We start from the raw sequence: 21,261 nt of genomic DNA, 5'->3' as shown, positions 1-21,261 counted from the left end.
TTTTCAACGAATATGAGGATCAGGGGATCACAATGCCATTTATAGCAATTTGATATCTCAAACCGTTCTGGAGATTTGGTAAAAACCTGTTAAAAGTATGCGCCAGTGCTTAAAATCATGTAATCCGAGATCTTGTAATTACACCAACCAAAAAGTACTGTTGTAATGTTATAGAAGCAAAGAAAATAAAAATTAAAATAAATAAATAAATGTTCCCACAAATATGCGATTTTAAGCAATATATCAAATTTTAACAGATTTTTCATTATCTCCCGAATGCTTTCAGATACTCAATTGCTGTAAACAGCATTATGATCTTTATGCCTATTGGAAACCATATGCGTAATTGGATGCGATACTTATATCAACAATTGATCGAAATAAAGTCATTTGAAAAAAAAAAAAAAAAAAAAATCAAATTTTAAATTTCTTGTAATACTGTTTCTACTTGTTCGAAACAGGTCATATGATGACCATAATATTCAACATGAATAAGTATTTTTAGATAAAAATTACCCCGTTCGTCTCACGTTATTACTATTGTAGAACTCAATGTGACTGTTTCGATATTTGTGATCCTGTGGCATCCTTAATTTGCAACACTGCATGATGTGTGTGCTATTGTAAATTTTCGTTTTATATCTAAATGAAATAATCTGTCGTAGTGTCATTTGAAAAAAATACACCTTTATGTTGGGCTGGCAACATTAACTTTTTGTTATCATAGTATGTTAATGTCCCCCTGCCGATATTTTCATGATACAAAGTTTCGGAGTCTTGTGACTACTACTTTAAAATTACAAGGACATATCAAGATAAATGGTCATATATCATTATGTGTAACTTGCAACAATCTTTCTGCTATACACAGTCTGGTCAAAAGTTCTATCTCAAGGGTAGCAGACCATTAAAATGAAACTAAGTATGGAGAGAAAAAAAAATGTGAAATGCAATATATACAATGGTAGTGAAAAATCAATGGGTGAGCAGTTATTCAAAATGTCGGCCCTGTGCCTGTCCAATCATTAATGACAGCACGCACCACATTCATGTCTATTTCAGCCACTGCTTTCACCACAGCAGACTTCAAGGGTCCACATGTGAGCTTAGGCACACACCTTGTCCAAATAGAACCAGATCAAGAGGATTTAAGTCTAGACTGGACGAGGGCCATTTCTCGTTGGTGATTAACGCAATTTTGTTGCGACGAAACCACTCCTCCGTTGTCTTCGCCTTGCAAGGTGGTGTTGAGTTCTGTTGGAACATCCAAGGCTTACTTTTGCACATAGTGGTGCCAAGGGGTTTTACCACCTTGTCAAGAATGTCCTTCTGACCCCCGTTTTCACACCTTTTTGGCAGAAACAGACGTCAGTGGGACCCGGGTACGACACAGTCAGCCAAACCATCACTTATGCAGGGTGATAGCCTCGCTGGACTTTTTTTTTTTTTTTTTTTTTTTTTTACATACTGCAGCACTGGTTGTAGCATATATCCTATCATACTGTCTATTGAGGTATTCTTTAGATGTGAACATTTTTTTTATCTGAACAAAATTTGTCGATGCTTGTTATCCGCTTACTGCTGCAGGAACAACTGATTTGTCACGTAGCTTTCTCATTATGTGCTGATTTAACAACTGGCTTGAGAGGCGTGCAGTCCTAGGTATTCATTGATGATCGCGACATGTTTATTTGCAGGGCCATAAGTTTGATTTCGGACCGGATTTCGAGCGATTCTTGCCTTCACTGCCTTGACACCAGGTGTCTTAACGGAGCGAGGTCTACCAGTGCGAGGCTTATCCTCGACAGACGATGTTTCATTACATAATTATGGTACGATAAACGAATTTGTGTGTAATGTTCAGTTTCTGCAGTAACTTAAATATGTTTCTGGTTGTCGGAGGGTGTCCGCACTTGTGAAGAGAAAAAAATGCAACATGATCTTTCTTTCCCCACTCCGTTTACACTCTGCAAGAAAAAGGATAATAATGATGTTTTAAGTTCAACCAACATTAGAGTTTCACAACAATGTTAAATTATTTTCATACATCGTTTCTAACTATTGACATTTTCCCTACATGTTTGGGATAAAACTTTTGACCAGAGTGTATTTTGCCACAGGAAAAGTAACATGTTAGATTCAAACTGACGGTACTTAGAAAACAAACTCCCATACTTTGACGGAAATTACTTACTGCTTTGATAAGTGGCACATATGTTTCTAATTTCATGATTACTTAAAGTACACATGATTTCAACTAGCGTATCTTCATTGGTTCCCATGCCTGAAATAGCATCATGAAGCTCCCCGGCGTAGAAGTTGGGAAGCGGAGTCATGAGGGCCACTAAAGCATCCTCGAATCTTCCACTCGTTTCACTCTTCAAGTCTTTTATAAGATCCTGAAACATAATTAGTTATCTTTAGTGCTGCCATTTAGAGAAAGACCAGCAGAACGTTAGTCAGGTGTTGTTGAAATTAATTCTTTGTCTTCCAATGGAATTATCATTACTTTCATTAAATTAGTATGACTAACCCCTTACAAATAACTATTACTTACTGCTTTGAGTAATATATATAAAAACCTGCAACAAAACCTAGGACTTTTAGACTGTTTTAGAAAATAAATTATACACCCAGTATCTGGTAAATAAAACCTCATCCAGAGTGGCATCTCACGGAATTAGGGAAACAAATTTATTGTGTACATATGGTACGAAACACTCATAAGTACCTTACTTACCACTTTTAACAGAATCCTACAAAATACGGCTTTAATAATTTATTATATTACGTGATTCAGAAAGTAATGCCTCCGAACCTACTACTTGGCCAATAGTACTGCAAACATTCTGAATTTTTTTCCATTACTGTACTTATGTTTAAGCTCTAGACTGTCACTTGTTTCACTTTCTATTTCTTCTCGTTCCAGAGTAATGGAGCAATCCATGGCGTCCAGTGGTGACGTCCGGCTGAAACAATGGACTGTCACTGAATTTGACTGCGGAAAGTTGTGCGCCCAGGAACATTCATCACCGGCGACGAGTCGTGGGTACACCATTACGACCCGGAAACGAAGCGTCAGTCGATAGAGTACTGCCTCCGGAAAAAAAAAAGGTTATTCCATCTGTTGGGAAAGTATTGTTAACATTCTGTCCTCATCCTGCCTTTAGTTGCCATCTGCAGACCGGATCTTGCGCCCTGCGACTTTTGACTGTTCCCCAAACTTAAGGATCATCTTAAGGGCCAACGCTACAGTTACGATGCGTTGCTGGAAGCAGCAGTTCAGCAATGGTGTCGCCAGCAGACAGCACAATTCTTTGTCGACGGCATGAAAAACCTTGTTTCGCGATGGCGCAAGTGTGTTGCCCGTAATGGGAACTACGTTGAAAAATGATGCCACCATTTGCAGCTGACATTGCAAGCTTTCCACTGATACCGTCGATGCTATCTGTCAAACACAAAGGTATCACCTTGAAAGCATTACTTTCTGAATCACTCTCGTATTATTTATTTTATTTTAGGATATAGTAACCAATAATTGATACTAGATTCTATTTTATACACAGTTATATCTATATTTTAATACTACACAGATTAATTCCGATAATTAGAGCTACTTTAGTGCTTTTACTTTATATGACTCAAGTTTTTACGCATGAAGAAAGTGAAAGGAAATTTGAGAATCCCGAGAAAATCCACCCACGTAGTGTTCGTCACTTGGGCGAGCTGACTAATATTTTGCTATTGTACTCACGTGTGTTACGTAACATTGAATTTTATACTTTGGTATTGAGTACAGATGCATTTCATATTTATCACCTTTTACATTACATTGTATATTACAGTGGTATACTTGGGTAACGCTGTATATAGCAGTTTAAATATGTAACAATTAAATTACATTATTATTATTATTAATGATAATGAAGTTAAGCATGAAATAAAATAAAAAATGAATGGATAGATGCATTGAAAAGAAAGTTTAAAGAAGTTCAATTTGTAGCAGATGATTGCCAATTATATGACTGCTGCTAAAAAAATTACTAGGTATCGGAGATAACTATATTTCGTCACACATTCCACGCTAAACAAGTCTTTAAAAGTATCTACATTTCTATATCTCTTACTATAGTGGAATGTGGCAACTAAAAAAAAGTATCGTGGAATGATATCTACACGAAAAACACATGAATCTCCTTAATGGTTTGCAGCTGACTAATTGTTTCGGACAACTTTAGCAATACTAGTCTTAAAATTTATTAACGCAAAGACAATATTCCGAAAATTACCTTTCCGTATAATGTCTTGAAAGCTGTAGCAATCTGGAGCCTTTGAGCATTAGTCCTATTTGCGAGGACATTAATAATAGCTTTCTCATCCGTTCCGAGGCCTTTCATCGCTTTTCGTAAAATTTCAGCGTCTTCATTTGGATTGAACGGTTGATGAGGAACAACAGTTGCAGAGTTCTGAAAGTATAAAATGTTATGTATGAAAACCATTTTAAGCAAGATGCACAAGTACAGAGAGAGAGAGAAAACAAGGAATTTCGATATAAGCATCTCAATACAATACAATATATACAACAAAAAATTGTAAGGGTACAAGAGCGTAAATCTTTAAAAGATAACAAGAATTTTCTTATTTATTCGATCCGTTCAGATTTCCAAAAGAATATGAATTGCTGACACTGCTTCTTGGTATGTAAATGTCTTAAATATGTAGATACAGTATACGTCTGACGAAATAAACTCAAAATCTCACATTTTTAAGGAAGTGATTGTTAATTTATAATGCCTATGGGTCAGTACAAAATAAGAACCATGCCCAGGGGTCATTTTCCTTGGCCCCGTCCTTGACATAGCAGTTTGCTGAATATGCGAAAGTTACCTATTTTTTCAATTTTTGTTATATTCTTTGTATTCCTGCTACTGGTTTTGTGTGTGGGGGCCATTTACGGGTTTATATATGAACATTTGGAACTAAATGTTGGAAATCGGCATTTTTCTAAAAATCAGCTTGGTACCTACGGATGTGCAAAACAGTTTTTCTCATAAAACCGAAAAGATTCCAAAACCGGTTGAGTTTTCCCCAGAAACCGGTTTTTGACGGAAAACCGAAACTAGTTGATAGAAAATCTGTTTTTGTGCCTATCCAATGGTAACAGCTTTACTTTGCAGAATGGGTTTGGAAACCTTATAATATTTTCACAGTTAAAAATTACAGTCAATTTAAGTACACTATGACGGCCAGGTATATACTTCTTGTTACGTACGAAGTTTATTTTTATTTATTATTTTTTTTTTCATTTTCATTGTAGGGACTTTTTTTTTTTTTAGGCACCGAAGGTATGAGACATGGACCTAGTTTAAGGTGGAATCCAAACCACCGTAACGCGTTTAAATTTCAACGTTCTCCCACTAGGAATCTAACCCAGCACCACACGCATAGAAAGCAAACACACATTCCCATATGAACTAAATAAATCAACTATTCATTCATGGGAGAACAGTAATGACTAAACTATTTATAAATGTTACAAAATAACTGATTAATTGATACGTTCTTTGTCAGCTGCGAGGGATATAGGACAATACTTAATAGTTAAAAGTGGAATCTGAATCAGCGTAGTGTGTTCGAGTTCTCTTATTAAAAATCGAACCCCAAGACCTTGTGCGCCAAAGATACGCGCACTAACCAGTAGACTAGCGATAAAAGCAGGAAAAATAAGTGGAAAGCGTTTTTACAACGAAATACGCAGAGGATCTTAAGGGAAAGCTTATGCACAGAAAAGTGTTTGCAAAACTCCTTTACAAGAAATATGGATATCTCATTACTAAACACTACAAAACTTTATCACAACTTTGCTGCATGTTTGAAAATGCTCTCTTTTATTGCATTGATAGTGCATATTTTAACACATTTAACAGCATAGTTGCATGCATATTTTATGAATTTTAAGAGCATAAATCCGATGTCTACTCATTACTAACCACACAATAAATATATCGTACGACAAATTCTACCTATACGTATCAATCAAGGTTCATGTAAACCTCATCTAATGTATCCATAATGAAAATGAATACGGATAACGCCAATGAACAATGATCATAGTTAATCATATATTTATTATATTGATTCGATTGCTTTATATGATTTTGATCATTCCGACTGATATTTGAACACCGAATTCACGAAAGGAAGAAAAACAAAAACGAAACTTTACATTAACTATCTCATCTATAACGTGCCCTGGAAATCCAAAATGATTTATCCCTAGAATACTTTCGGGAACCAATTCTGTTGTGTAGCTGAACAAAATTCAGTGTTTTGTGTGGAAAAAGGATTAAGTTGAATAAAATGTAAAAAATATTTGTGAAGCTGAAGCTTTTCATTACGGACTAGCAGTCGAAGGCGACAGGATTGGTTCCCGAAATCACAGTAGGAATATAAAAAATCCTTTAAGATTCCCAGGACACATTACACAAGGAGGTATCAAAAGTCTCGCAATATTTTCACAAATCAAACAACATGCGCATGTATATGCCATGATCGACCGACGCACAGTCAAACTGGTCCACGATGTAGTGGCAAGCACACAATTTAACATGGAGGCCACCACCTCTTCAGTTTGTTAGTTTTCAGTGGCAGTGACGATTATTGCTCAAAGTCTGATATATAAGCTGTTGGGCATAACGCTGCGGCAGCAACCCAAAACCCTTGCCATGTGAAACTAGAGTGTGCAATGAACCACAGTACAACAATTCGCTGGTTACAGAAATTTTGTACAATTGTAAAAATGTCGGAGATCAACCAAATTCTGGTCACCCCAGGATAACAGGCTAAAGTTATCACATTATTGAAAAAAATATATATATATATATATATATATATATATATATATATATATATATATATACACCCGCATTCTATCATTGTCACATTAACTCGACTGTAATGTAACACCTTAAAGAGCTCGGGGTAACTGTCAAGAGCTGCCCCACTTTGCTACAGAGTTGAACCCAACTCTGGTATAGAAAGGGTGGATATGTACCAACAACTACTGCAAAAATCAGCGTGTGTCACCTGAAACGGATTGTCACATGAGACAAAAAATGAGTGTTTTTTCCCAAATCTGAATGTGCAAAAACAGTAGCTGAACAAGATCCAACTTCCAGAACCGGTCGTCGAACAGGGTCATTTCAAGCATAAAGTCATACTTCGTGTGTGATGCAACTACAAGGGAATAATTTACTCCGAATTTGTTTTTATTGGTCGTACTATCAATACCGACATTTATTGCGAACGGTTGGAGCAGATGTAGTCTGAATTATGCCAAAAATATCCTGCACTGGTGAACTGAAACCACGCTCTGCTGCAACAGAATAACGCACAACCACACTCGGCTCGAAAAACGCAACAAAGAATTTCAGGAACATGACTGTACTGAGCTGCGGCCACCCACAGTATATATTCCTGATATTATCTCTAATGATTACCACCTGTTTCGGTCCATGGCGAACTTCCTGAGATCACGAAGCTTCACCACCCAGCAGGAGACTGAAACACCAGTGCTTAGACTACTTTGGCTCTCAGGACAAGAAGTGGTATCGACGTGGAAAGGAGGAACTGGCAGGAAGTGACTGCAGACAATACAACACGAGGGGCTACGCTTTGAATGTTAACTTAGTTCCATTCTGTTGTAATAAATACAGATATGTTGTATACCAGAATATTGAAAGACTTATGACTCATCCTTTTAAGTGTGTTAAAGGTTTAACTGTTTTATATTTTACTCATATCGAAAGCACTTTCTACTAGTGTTAATTTCATTTCTGTTATATGTTAATTCCATTTGTTATTCTGTATTAATTTGATTGCATTTACGTAAGTTATATTAATCATAATAATCTAAATTTTATTCTCTTGTGTTGATCTTTTCTTAAATTGTGAAATTGTGTTTAAACTTTGATTGAGGAACAATTAATATATGTTCCATATTTATTCTCAGATAATTTTATTGAAGTAGGTTCATATCGCTCACAACAACATACCTATTTGATTTGGAAGTGTATCTTATCTTGTGTCAATATTTATCTCAAGAGTTTATTGATCGAAACAGTATGAACGATAAAGAATTGTATGTTATATAAAATAATTGTGTACAATGAAAATATCCTTATTCTAAAGGACTTGGGCAAGAGTAACGTATCATGTAGAAATGTAATATATATCAACATAAAATCATGTTATACGAAATTCGCTGTTTTAAGCTTTCACAACAAGAGAAATGATTGCATATATAACATATGCAATTACATACTGGCCAAAATTTAGTTATTAGTCACAAAGAAAATAATGGTGCAACCGGCAAGTAATCCTATGCTATCTATTGGTACGGGCAAGAGTTCTACGAGTTTTTGACAGGCCATCGTTCAGCAAAGTACTAACATCACAGATGGTGTCGTATCTTAAGGTAAGAACTGGTAGTGAGTGGAGTCGGGCAGCTATTAGAAAACGGAGTAGAGTGTAGGTAAAAATGGAGACTGTAAGGACCACAGACAATATTCACTTTCTGAGTTCGATAAAGACAGTACTGAACCAGTAGCCTGCCGCAACTTTCGGCAACTGTATGGCGGATATACAGTTGACTAATTACAAATCATCGTTGATTACAAAAACTCGGGGAAGAGACAGAAGCAGTAGAGATCAACCACAGTCCAGATTTTAGCATTGTTTCCCGAAGAGGACCAAGCCATAAAGAGTTCGAAGTAAACCGTAGCGGAATTAACAGACACTTGTTTAGTGTAAAGACAACGGCCGAAACAACTCAAACCGCTGAGTTTTACCAAGCAGCTCGATCACCGAGTCACATAAGCAGAGTACAAATATCAGAGAGGCGAGTCGCGACTTGTTTTCTTGCCTTGCCGGTTTAAAAATGACCAGTTGTTGCCACAAATTCTAAGGAAAGATGGGAAGTGAGTTGGCTATAAAAACGTAAAGAGTTACTAGGCTGTTGGTTGCAGTTTTGGACAGCCGACATCGATATCCAAACCAGAACTTCATCCCAAGGAGCTTAAAGTCTGGAGGATATCAGATGAATAATACACAGAGAAGTCCTGGATTCTAATCAAACCACCCACTAGCTTGAACAGCCGAACAGGCAGGGACAACATTGCTACTAAAGCAGCTAGGCCTAGTCAATCACTACGAAGTCGACATCTACTATAACCCCAGGCCACATACTCCTGTATCAAACGTCAAAAATTAAGCTTTGGTTGGGAGGTGTGGCATCTGCCCTTTTCTTCTGGCTTGGCCCCTACAGACTAACATTGTAGAACTGTCTTATAATCCAGAGAGGAGCTCCAAACCTCAGGAACTTTTGTTGGGGATTCATCTATTGGAAAGGTAGTGAGATCATAAATTGCGGTGTCGATTATGTGCAATCCTAGGTGAGCTACAGTTTATGTTATTCGCATCTGTACCTGATCAAAAATGGGTTTGACTTCTCCACTACCCAACTGGAGTCGCCTGTGGGGCTTGAAGTAATAAAGCAAGTACGAAACTTTTTTTTTTTTTTTTTTCCTGTTAAATCAGTAAACTTGGAACTGATTCTTGATTCCAATAATTCAATTAATTAATAATGAACGTACAAAACATAACAAAAATCTATTATACGAGAGATGTTTTGAAAATAAAAACTGAATAAATAACAAAAACAATCTTAAGGTGAGCGAATTTTGTTATTCAAAATTTACTGACACATTGCATTATTTCACGATATCATTCAACTTAACGATATGTTATACTTACTACAGCTTAATTAGATACTTAATACTTTTAAAATGTTAAGTACTACGTGCTAAAACTTCGTACCTCCATTTATTACTACACATGCAAAAATATAAAAAGGGTCAAAACATACTGCAGAAATCAAATTTATAGTATCATACCAAGCAATGTGCAAGTACGTTTTAGTCCACAAATTTTTATCTTCAACTGGAAATACTCTTACAATATTTCAACTACGAAAAAGTATTCTAAAATATATACTACTATCACCTGTTGTAGGAGTCGAATTGTATATTGAAACGATCCAGACATATATTAAAGTCTGTTTCAGGCAACATGATAGGAAACTCCCTTACCTCTCACCACTTTCCATTGCAGAAGGGGAAAGCAAGTCGTTGACCTTCACAGGGAGGGAAGCTTTTCTAAAACAGAATCGTGTAAACTCTAAATTCGTACAATTCGCTCGCACCTGATGTTCAGAAAGCACCGCTGTTCTTTTTAACTATCAACCTCGAGTAACAAACAATTACAGTTTTTAATTTTTATATTTAAGGAAAGTATTACTTATTATTTATCTACTAAAATTTAACCTACTGTAAAACATTTTATTGTCTTAACAAATATCAAAGACATCCATTAAAATCAATAAGAGCTCAATCCGCCCATTATTTTGTATGAATGTGGAAGTTGATCCCTAATACGAATACAAGAACAGAAACTGCGGGATTTCAAAAATAAAATGTTGATAAAAATATCTGAAGCGAAAGAGGCAAACATTGAGGTGAATTAAAACTCTATACAAGCTTTTATTTCACAACAACTACAGATCACCGAATATTACAGAAACGGTAAAGTTAATACGTATAAGATAAGCATGGCACCTTGCTTGTATGGGAAATACGCAATAAGTCACCAGAGTTGGCTGGTTTAAACCAAAGTGGTTTAAACCATAAAAAGGAAAAATGTTCGTAAAAGTGTAAGTGTTTGTAAAATCTTGATGAACACACATTTGTGGGGTATTACATTTCACTCCAGTATATTATTCGTATTATATTCAGACTAAATTCCCCATTCATTACTCAAAAAGATTATACTACAAAATCAACTTTTATATATATATATATATATATATATATATATATATATATAAGTTTATGAATGTTTCGTTTGTGATTTTTTTTATAATTTGATATTATTGTTATGTAATTGCAATCAAAGAAAAATTCTAAATATTGTTTCGTTTCAATAATGTTTACTATTGATAAAATACATCGAAATGTCGTACTTTTGTGTGCGTGTGTGGGGGGTCATACAAATCCCACGAGAGGCATTTAGTGAAATCACAAGTATCTTTGGTATCTATTTATGTATAAATGTGTCTGAGCCAAAGTGGACTCAAATAATTCGTATTTTTATTTTTTATTCACTGATTTTCAAATTAAGTCATTGTATTTCTTTAACTTGGACTAATAAAAGTCGTTGTTAACTAAGTTGGACTAAATTAGTTCTTCTGTACTCTGTAGTACTTTGAAATTGTCCATATGTAATTCTGTATAATGGTTTCACTTGTGCAACTGTTTATCTTTTTGTCCCTCTGAAATGACTCTTGACAATTACATTAACATGTATGTAAAGATCAGTACAACATATTTTTATCGGGAGTCCTTCGTGAGTGGGTCGACAGACGTATCGCATTTGTGGTCTATTAGTCCTGGTTCCGAGTTCAAATGGAGGACAATTTCTCTCGGATCTAAGTCGAGAAGCGGTTTGGATTCCACTTTAAGCTTATGTGACCCCTTCCAGCATAACCCGGTTGTTGCATAATAACACCAAGGCGAAACAAACTTATTTCTGTCCATATATGATATGAATACATAGAGCAAATTATTTAAACCAAAAAAACCTGGTTTAAACCAGAAAGTTTTTTTTTTTTTTTTTTAAATAAAAACCATGATTTTTGCCAACCCTGTAAGTCACTAGGTCCTGTTCAAATAGCCTAGGAGAAAGACTATTAGAAGAGAGACTATCAGCTTCTGGACAATGTAAAGCAGGATCTTTGAACAATGGTTGATAAACATGGTACACTGACTTTTCATAGGTTAAAACCTAATAGAAATTTTGTTTCTGCTACGATGAACCTTTGAGCTCTTTAATCCAAAGAGTTTGTTATTTTTGTATAATTGAAAGAACTCGTGTTATCGTTACTCTTTTTTTATACACTAATCAACTTTTGTTAAAACATTACAGTAGTGACTAACGCTCTCGCCTTTGGTGCGAGCTGTCCCGAATTCGATTGTCGGTGGGGATACTCGGTCGAAAAAGTGTAAAAAGCTTTTTCAGGCCAGCATCCTGAATGAGGTTATCATGGGTTTTCCTCATTCACACCAGGCAGATGCCGGGGTGATATATCACTTATAGATCCCAGACCGCTTCCTTTCTTCCCATTTCTCGGATAGTGTGCTCGCCGAGGGATGTCATCCTTGAAATGTGATGGGCTAAATGGCCTTTGATGCCGAAAGCTCAGAAATCTAATTCCTAAATCCTAAGATCCTACAATATTAGACCACCATGCAGGCCACATAACATTCACTCTTGCAAGTTAATTACTGCAAATGATTATTCCTATTAATAGAGACGGATGATCTTTTTAAGACAAAAATATATTTTCCCCTCTTTTGCAAGAGAGGCTTAGCAAACAAACATCATTATTGGATATTATAGATAGATACTGTATAGATATAATTCTTTTTAATGTACAGACTTCTGTTTATAAGAGAGGAAATGAGATTATTATTTTTTATTATTATCATTTCAGGTCTACTATCATCATCTTAACCTCCTGATACTTTAACTATACATATTGTACTTGGGTTTCGATTTTATATTATGAAATTATTGTATCAATATAGTAACTACCCATTGAAGTACCAACCCTGCCATCACTTGCCATTCCAACATTATGTCACATCCCCGACTTCCAAAAGACGAAAAATAAAAAATACAATTGTTCAATAAAATTTCCATTTTAATAATACGTTTGTTACTTTCCTCACTAATACAAGTAAACGCAATTGTTTTAAAATACGTAGTGTTATCGTGAAAGTTTTAATTTTTACTATTTAGATACACACTATACGTCCGTGTGGGGGGCTGATGGTGGAGGCGGAACACCAACATTCACGTTTTTCACACCTGTACTTGAGCGTGGTGAAAAAAAAAAAAAACTTTTTCCTATCAGGTTATGTGAAATAGATTATAGAAAGTGAACACCACAATAAACTTACCACTTACCGTGAACAGTAATACTTACAACATTTCTGAATATAAGAATTTCTTCCCGATGATCTCAAAACACACAGCAGCTCCAGCTTTCCATATTAATATTTACATACATCGAAAGAAAACTCAGATCAAAAATATTTGAAAGAATACCTTGCAGAAGTTTGGTCACGAAACTAAGTACTTCATCGATATGCAAAAATGAGCAGTAATGAAACCTCAACGAACTTACAAATTTACAGGACCAATAAAAAAAAGTACCAAAAAAAAAAAAAATGGAACGGAACTACAAGACAAACACAGGAACTCACAAAATAATATGAATACAAACACAATCTAATATGAAAAAACAACTAAATGGAATACATTTCTGAAGATTATACAAAGCTACAGAATATTTGCTCTGATTGTAGATGGTATCATCTTGATACAAAGCCTCACACAAGAGAAATAGAATTGCTCATGACGTCCCCGTTAAACACCACCATTACCCACATAAAACACTAGATGAAACAAAAATGCCAAACATTTACAGTAAGCCTTGTCCGAAACATCCGAGATACAATTTTCCACCGAATATTTATTTTTAAAAGAAGAATTAGAAGAACCGATCTTTTAAAACCAAGAAATTAATAGAGCCCTCAAAATCACAACCGACTCTGAATATTTTCAACTACACACAGTAATCCCCAATAAACAAAATCTTTGGAACGAAACTATGAAGTAATGAAGGAAACAGATAAGCACGTTATTCACACAACTACAACCAACTTAGGTATTGTTTGAAGCAAAACCAAGTACGCAGGGAAATTAACAGTATTTACAAATTGGCAAGCAAGGCGTATACTCGAAGAAAATAATGAAAAAGACGAGGATCTCACCTTCGATTTCATAGTGTAACTTGCTGCTGTATTATTCACGGGACTTGAAGACCTCACATTACTGTGCTTTAGTTCCGGATACAATCCACCGGAAGATGGATGAGGATAAGAAGTTGGAGGGTACGTTGGACATGAGGGAACCATATTTGGTGTAGATGACGTCATATACGACGACGATACAGAAAAACCTGGATTAGGTGGGTATGAAGGATTGCTACATATATTCTGAGCAGGATTCATCGGGTAAGCAGGATATGAAGAATTTAGGTTCGAATTTCCAGGATAAATCGGGTACTGAAGAGTACTTACGTTCGGGTGAGTTGACTGCGCAGGTTGCATATTTTGTGAAGGATAAAAAGGTTGAGGCATCTGATTGGCAGGTTGCATATTTTGTGGAGGATAGAAAGGTTGAGGCATCTGGTTGGCAGGTTGCATATTTTGTGGAGGATAAAAAGGTTGAGGCATCTGGTTGACTGGTTGCACATTCTGTGGAGGATAGGAAGGTTGAGGCATCTGGTTGGCAGGTCCAGGATATGGAGGATATGACTGATTTGGTGGCACCTTCAAAGAGAGATCGAATATGGATCATTAATTTTAGTTTTAAATGATTTATTGGTAACTTACTTAAAAAAAAAAAAAAAATAGATAAATAACGATCAAATAGATGTAGTTTTTACATATATACCTCCGGCATTTTAACTTAGTATTAACGGAACATAGTTCACACAGTATACAAGAAATGCAAGAAAGTTTCCAATAAAGAGTATAGGTAAGATTAAGTTATATCAAGATATTAGCACTCCAAAAGAAATAAGTAAATAAAATATAGAATAGAAAATGACCTCCAAAACTATTTTACTTTTAATAAATGAATGTTAATTATTTCATTTTTTAAAACAAATTTCTTTCACTTAATTAAAAAATAACGAACTATACAAAATAGATGTACAGTAATTGATGTAATTTTTTAGTCGATAGTTTACAAAATGACATCTTTTCGTTCTTGTGAACTAGTTTTTCCTAATTCCGCAATCATATAGTGTTATCTTCTTCTTACTTAATAAAAATAAAATAAACTTTCCGATGTTAAAATTCTTGAAATCTTCACTCTTTGTGTCGGATAATATGACTTAGCGTAATAATAATACAACTAACGAAATATATATGTACGAGGGATATTATCTTTTGGGTGTACGTACTACGCAGTGTAATTAGTGGGCCCGAGTTTAGAGGCATATAATTCCTTCATTATGAGATTGCGTTGAGAGTAACTTGAACTAAGAAAGTCAGATGAAATTGTATTAAAAACCAATTATTGTAACACGCACCATCCAATTTAACATGTGCCATCTGGCCCACTTTCATGGGCTATATGCACCACGAACTTTTGTTATCCGATAGGTACCACAAAATTGCTGCTCTACGCGAAGAAAATTTTTGTTGGCATACCTGAAGATAGATTTGATAGAAATCTATATTTAGCGTTCATGTTTCAAACCAATGCATCATTTACATGAAGTGAGAGAAAATATTAGTTCATAAGTATTTGCAGAAAAATTAACACACTAATATTTGCTCAGATCGGTTATCATAGTGCAGTGGTTTTGGTTATATATATATATATATATATATATATATATATATATATATATATATATATATAGAGAGAGAGAGAGAGAGAGAGAGAGAAACTGTATTCTGATTTATCATTAGTGGATCTGCATTTTAAACCTGAGCAAATATATATATGAAGAAAACCGAAGTGACTTAAAAGAAACTAGGAAAGTAACTATATGCGTAAAAACGTGCTGTGCTGCTACTTCGTGAAATATCAGATTCCATAAACATTTTTAGATCGTAATACGAGTATCAGTAAATACTGTAAAAATGAAATGAAAAAGTGTCAATGACATTACCTGTGAGGGATATCCAGGGTAACTCATGATGAAGGCGAACTATATTAATCTGAAGCAAAAAAGTGGTAAATATAACACTAAGCGTGTGGGTGAAGGCAAACTAATTATTAATCTGAAACAAACAAACAAAAAAGGTGTAAATATAGCACTAAGCGTGTGCGGGACGATTTCCTGTTATAAAGTATTCCCCTAAATTTTATTTGAACATTACCTCTATTATTACAATAGTGGCTTGGAAGTATTCATGCATGAAAATCAAAAATTCTTCAAACGTTATCACCTATATTTCAAGCCAACTTATCGATTGCTCTTTTTCAGGATGGTTTTAAGCTTAAATCATGTTCAACAGTTGTCCAATAGTTGAGATACAATATTTTAGTGATAACAAATCAGTCTATGGATCCCAATTATTAAACAGAAAAATCTCCATATAGACAGTATTTACAAAAATTGTTTACACGAATTATCACAAACTTCACTAATTTGGATACATGTATGTACTGGCAACTGTGACCCCTCCATGGCGACATTTTGGATGGCTGCTTGCAATTTTCTACATATGGTGTGTGAAGGAAGAAAATTAAACAATTTGTCCACAAATTTTGGTATTATTAATCCGTAAATAGAATGTAGTAATTAAATTGCCGACTTAAAATACGGTACACTACTTGGTCATTTATAAAATAATTGGAACTTGAAATAAATTTATATAAAAAATCTCTATTGAGAGTTTTATGTCACTTCTTTAATTACTGAGATCCTTCGATTCTTATAATTTATTACCATTGAAGCATCCCATATTAGTGTGTAATTAGCCAATTATGTAACAAGATTTAAGCTTACACCATTCTGAAGAGCAATCAACAAAGTTGCTTGAAAGTTTAGCGCTGAAAACTTCTTGATCTCCACAGGAATACTTCCTGACCAGTATTATGATAATTAATACATATTTCTGTTGTTCAATTTGTAACGTTACCTCTGGACACTGTTCTTTCCTTACTTATTCATCGCCAGGGTAACCAAGGAAACAATAGAGACTAAAGATAACGTTACTTAGTAGGCTCCAGAGAAGGCCTATGTTACATCAGAATTAATCATGTTTTGGATACAATATCACTACAGTTATTTAAACAAAGACATGTATTCTTCACCATCATTAGCAAATGGTGTGAATTATGCCTAAAGACACCACAAATTGGAAAAGTTACAAGATAAAACTGAATATTAAGTACCACAAGACATACTGATAAGGAACAAATTTCTACAGGCGGCAATTAATAAGGAAACAAAATGTACAGTTACGCGATATTTCATAGTAAATGCAGCATCTATTAAACGGGGTGTTTGTAGTAATGGAAATTCTTTGTACCTTCTAGAGAAGGTTTGTATGAGTCAACATTGGATTACACTTATTTTCAACTCAAGATAGCAGCAACAAATATGAACGTAAATATATTTTTCTTTCATTATTTGCAATAACAACAATATTAATTTTAAAAAAATCCCTAATGCATAACAATCATACGTGAAGTTGCAACAAACCATTTAGTATAAATTTACTACAAGCAATCAGAGTAAGTTAATGAAATTATGCTTGAATTTAAAATGTGGATTTTTACTTTAGTATCAATAACCAACAATTAAGGTAGTGAACGTCCTAACTCTCTGTATTGCTTACCTGCCTCCACTTGTTCCGTCCCCTTTGCTTCCTGGTTGGTCACGAAAGAAAATCCTTGGTACTAACATAATTGGGCAGAATGAGAATCCCCAACAGAACACGAGCTTTAGGGCATTAAGTGACTATTTTGTTACGGTATTAAGTAGGGATGGCCACAAAGTTTAGTTTCAGACCTGGATCCGAAAAACCCGGTTCCAGACCTGGATCCAAAAGCCCTTGAAAGACCCGTAAAGGAGGCACAAAGCTCACCTTCAAAACACTGCAAAGTTGACCACGCGCTTGTGCCCTCCCCGCCCAGACCCGCTTGTGCCGCCCCGAAAAAAATGTTTGGTCCACCAGTGGGTGTTTAGCCAAATGAGTTGGCAGTTACCCAGCTTGTTTAGTCAAATGAGACAAGCGGCCGCCGCCTGGGCGCCTGCTTGTCGCTTCCAGCATTTCATCTAGCACACTGTTCACAGCTTACCAGCAGCTCGGGTTTAGCGTAGGGATAACCAAAAAGTTTCGGTTCCGGAACCGGATCCGTTCAGACCCGAAAACCGGTTCCTATCTAGTATTAAGTGACAAGTCATGTTTGAGGTGGAACAACCACAGCTCCATCTATACCTATTACAAGTGAAAAATCGGTACTAACCTATAAGTTTAAAAGGCATTAGGAGTCAAATTTCGCAAGAAAAAAAGTCACTTGTGGGAGATACAATAGTGAAATAATTTTAGTTTCTGACAATTATTCCTAGTGGTGTCTCGTAACTTACACGTTCAAACTTGTCGAGCAGATTTACAATACATAGTCATAAAAGTAGTACTTTTATGGTTAAAATGAGTGAATGCATATATGAAAGAGAACTATCTAAGATATTCATTTCCACTGGCGGAGCACTTGTGCACAATATAGGGAACCAGTATACAAGTGTCACAACTGTAAGTGCTATACTACAATTAAAACGAGAGATTGCATTTGAAGGACTACTATGTAACACGTTAATTTCTACCGGCGGTCTCTCTCTGCATGAAGTAGGAAATATATGTAGCTTATAGAGTACTACTATGAAAGCATGGCAAGTGCGCTATTTTTATGCGATATAATTTTTTTTTCCACTATTCTTGTATGTGTGCATATCCTCCATCGTTGGCGCGCTAGCTCTCTACGGACGCACACTTGCGCGGAGACTCCCTCCTGCGCTCCTGCCCTGACTCTGTTAGATAGCATTTGTATTTCTTGGTGGTCACCTGGTGTTTTTTGCACAATGGTTTTAGGTTAGGTTAGAATTTAGATTTTTGAGCTTTCGGCATCTAAGGCCATTTAGCCCTTCACGTTTTGAGGGATGGCGACCCTCGGCGAGCACACAAACCGGGGAAAGGGAAGGAATCGGCCTGGGACCTATAAGTTAGGTACCACCCTGGCATTTGCCTAGTGAATGAGAAAAACCCAGGAAAACCTCGTTTCACACTTTCTCGACCGAGTGCCCCCACCGGGAATCGAACCCGGGACCGCTCGCACCGAAGGCGAGAGCATTAGCGACTACGGGCCACCATAATGGTTTTCATGGCGGAAAGGTTCTAAAATGCTGGCTCGCACACACAGGTGAAGATGGGTTAGTAGCCAGGTAGGTTCCTTTATTTATCAAAGTTTAATACTCAATTCACATAGTAATACCGAGCGAGCGATGCCAGGCTGATTATTATAACTTAATGGAAGTGGACCGGTGTTCTAGAACCCTACCTTCCATGGCATTCGCCCGGGCGCGCAATCGTACCCGTAAGAGGTCCAGTTTCTACGCATATTATCAACCTGTACGCGATTATTTGGGTAAGCGCCAAGGAAATGGTATCGAAAAGGGATGCAAATAACCACTCGTCTACTTGCCCGGGGCGAGTGGTTTATCGGTGCAGGCGAGTATTTAATACCATACCGAAGGTAAATAAATAATTGTTATTGTGGGATGTGGGCTAGTAGCTTTCTTTCTTGGGTTAGTAAAATTTTGTTGCGTATTTGCATCCCTGGTATAGAGTATCTTTGAGAATAATTTAGAACGCAAAAAGTGAAGTAAGATCTGTATATATAAATATATTTTTTAAATTTGACGCTGTCTTGTAAAAATCTGCACGAAACTAATTTAGTTTCTATCAGCTCCATCAAAGTACAATAAGCAACAAATTTCCACCGAGTTCTCGATATCCAATGCCGTAAATCCACCAGTTGAATTCAAGCTTAATCACCTGCATCAATATTACGAATTACGTAGTTTCCTCATTTTTGAGCCCATGATGTACTTTTGCTAGTTACCTGCTGTTAGATTTTCACTCAAATAAATAAATAAAATAAAATGCTCCTTTATAAGGGACACGCCCACCTAATGGTGACTGCCGAGGGACGCTCTTGTCAAAGTTCCCAATACTACAACCATTTTCTGTCCTGCTATTACTACACAAGAAATGATTAATCTATACATATTAGAACATTTTAACATCATAATGTATATGCACATTTTCCTCATAAAGTTTAATGCTATAGATACTTCTAAAACTTAATGGAAGATTAGTTCGTAAGTTACTTCATGATATACAACGCAAGTTACCTGAATACGTTGACACGTCAAGATTCAACAAATACTCCTAGTCCTATTAAACACCTATTCAAATAATGACTTGGCCGCTGATGAGCAGTACTCAAACTATCTCTATCTTATACCACCATGAAATTCCCACGAGACCCCAATCTCTTTTATCTTTTTTATACGTCAACATGACGTCATTAAAGCATGTTTACGATCAAGGTTAGTATAGTATGTTTTAGTCATAACACTTCAAAGAAACATGTGTTAAAATCTAACCAAAGTAAAAATAGATAACTAAAATTAGTTAAATGAATGTTATACATAGTAAACATAATGTTTTGCAAAATTTGTCGTAAAAGTAATTCTTGTTTATCATATCATAGTTATATATTTAATTAATGCAATATTAAATATGTCAATCGTTCACATTTCAGTGGCGCATTGAAATCACTGAATGGAACTCTATACTATGATCATGTGATAGTGACGACAACCATGACCTACTTGGTGACGCAAAGAACTTTGGAACTTCGGAATGAGTCAGCGTGATACGGATCTGATGTGATTAACTGGGATATACTTTTTCTTACTAAACTTCATTAAAATCTATTATTCGTTTACAAGACTTCGGATCGGATAAATTCTTTTCAAGTATTTACTTGTACGAGATCTTGAAAGATATGAACTAAAACATCTTAAAATAACTAACACAGCTACAGCTATTTTTAGATAAAAGGTTTTAGACTTCCAAAATATGCTATACATACGCAATGTTTCTTCCAGACATGTTTTTAGGGGAACACTGCTCCCCGGAGCTCTGAGAGTGCTCCCCGGTGGAGACCTTAATAATACGTCTATAATATAATAATAAATAGAATAGTACCAGCACTGCCTCCCGGAATATGAAGTGCGCCTCCCCCCGGAACATAGTTTCTGAAAGAAACACTGTAGGGCTACATACGTATCGGTCAACAGTTAACAGAACAGAAACAGTGAAATATACCAAGAAGCGGTTTTCTGAAATCGATTCAGCGTCCCGTTCATTTCGTCCATTAACAATCTATTCAAATCGGAAGTAGTAGAAATTATCCATTTCCGGTTTGCTTTGGATTTGATTTGATTCGGGATTTAGAGTCCTGTTCAGCAGCAAGGCCATATGA

At 35.7% G+C, this 21,261-nt stretch overlaps 1 protein-coding gene across 4 annotated transcripts in view; it reads right to left on the bottom strand.

Moving 5' to 3' along the window:
• The window catches only part of LOC145680418 (annexin B9-like), a 35,281-nt gene extending 14,990 nt beyond the window's left edge, over positions 1-20,291 (bottom strand). The window contains exons 1-5 of one of the 4 annotated variants that reach the window (XM_081750930.1): positions 20,123-20,291; positions 15,869-15,980; positions 13,953-14,513; positions 4,290-4,466; positions 2,195-2,399 (exon numbers count right to left, since the gene is read on the bottom strand). In XM_081750930.1, coding sequence (XP_081607056.1) covers positions 2,195-2,399; positions 4,290-4,466; positions 13,953-14,513; positions 15,869-15,895 — 970 coding nt within the window. In that variant the 5' untranslated portion in view covers positions 15,896-15,980; positions 20,123-20,291. The remainder of the gene's footprint in view (positions 1-2,194; positions 2,400-4,289; positions 4,467-13,952; positions 14,514-15,868; positions 15,981-20,122) is intronic. The other 3 variants (XM_081750929.1, XM_081750932.1, XM_081750931.1) reach the window with 3 other exon arrangements.
• Positions 20,292-21,261: the final 970 nt, after the last annotated feature.

Source organism: Thermobia domestica, chromosome 3, assembly GCF_964235325.1.
Source record: "Thermobia domestica chromosome 3, izTheDome1.hap1.1, whole genome shotgun sequence".
NCBI lineage: Eukaryota > Metazoa > Arthropoda > Insecta > Zygentoma > Lepismatidae > Thermobia > Thermobia domestica.
This window is presented reverse-complemented; position numbering and strand designations above follow the sequence as displayed.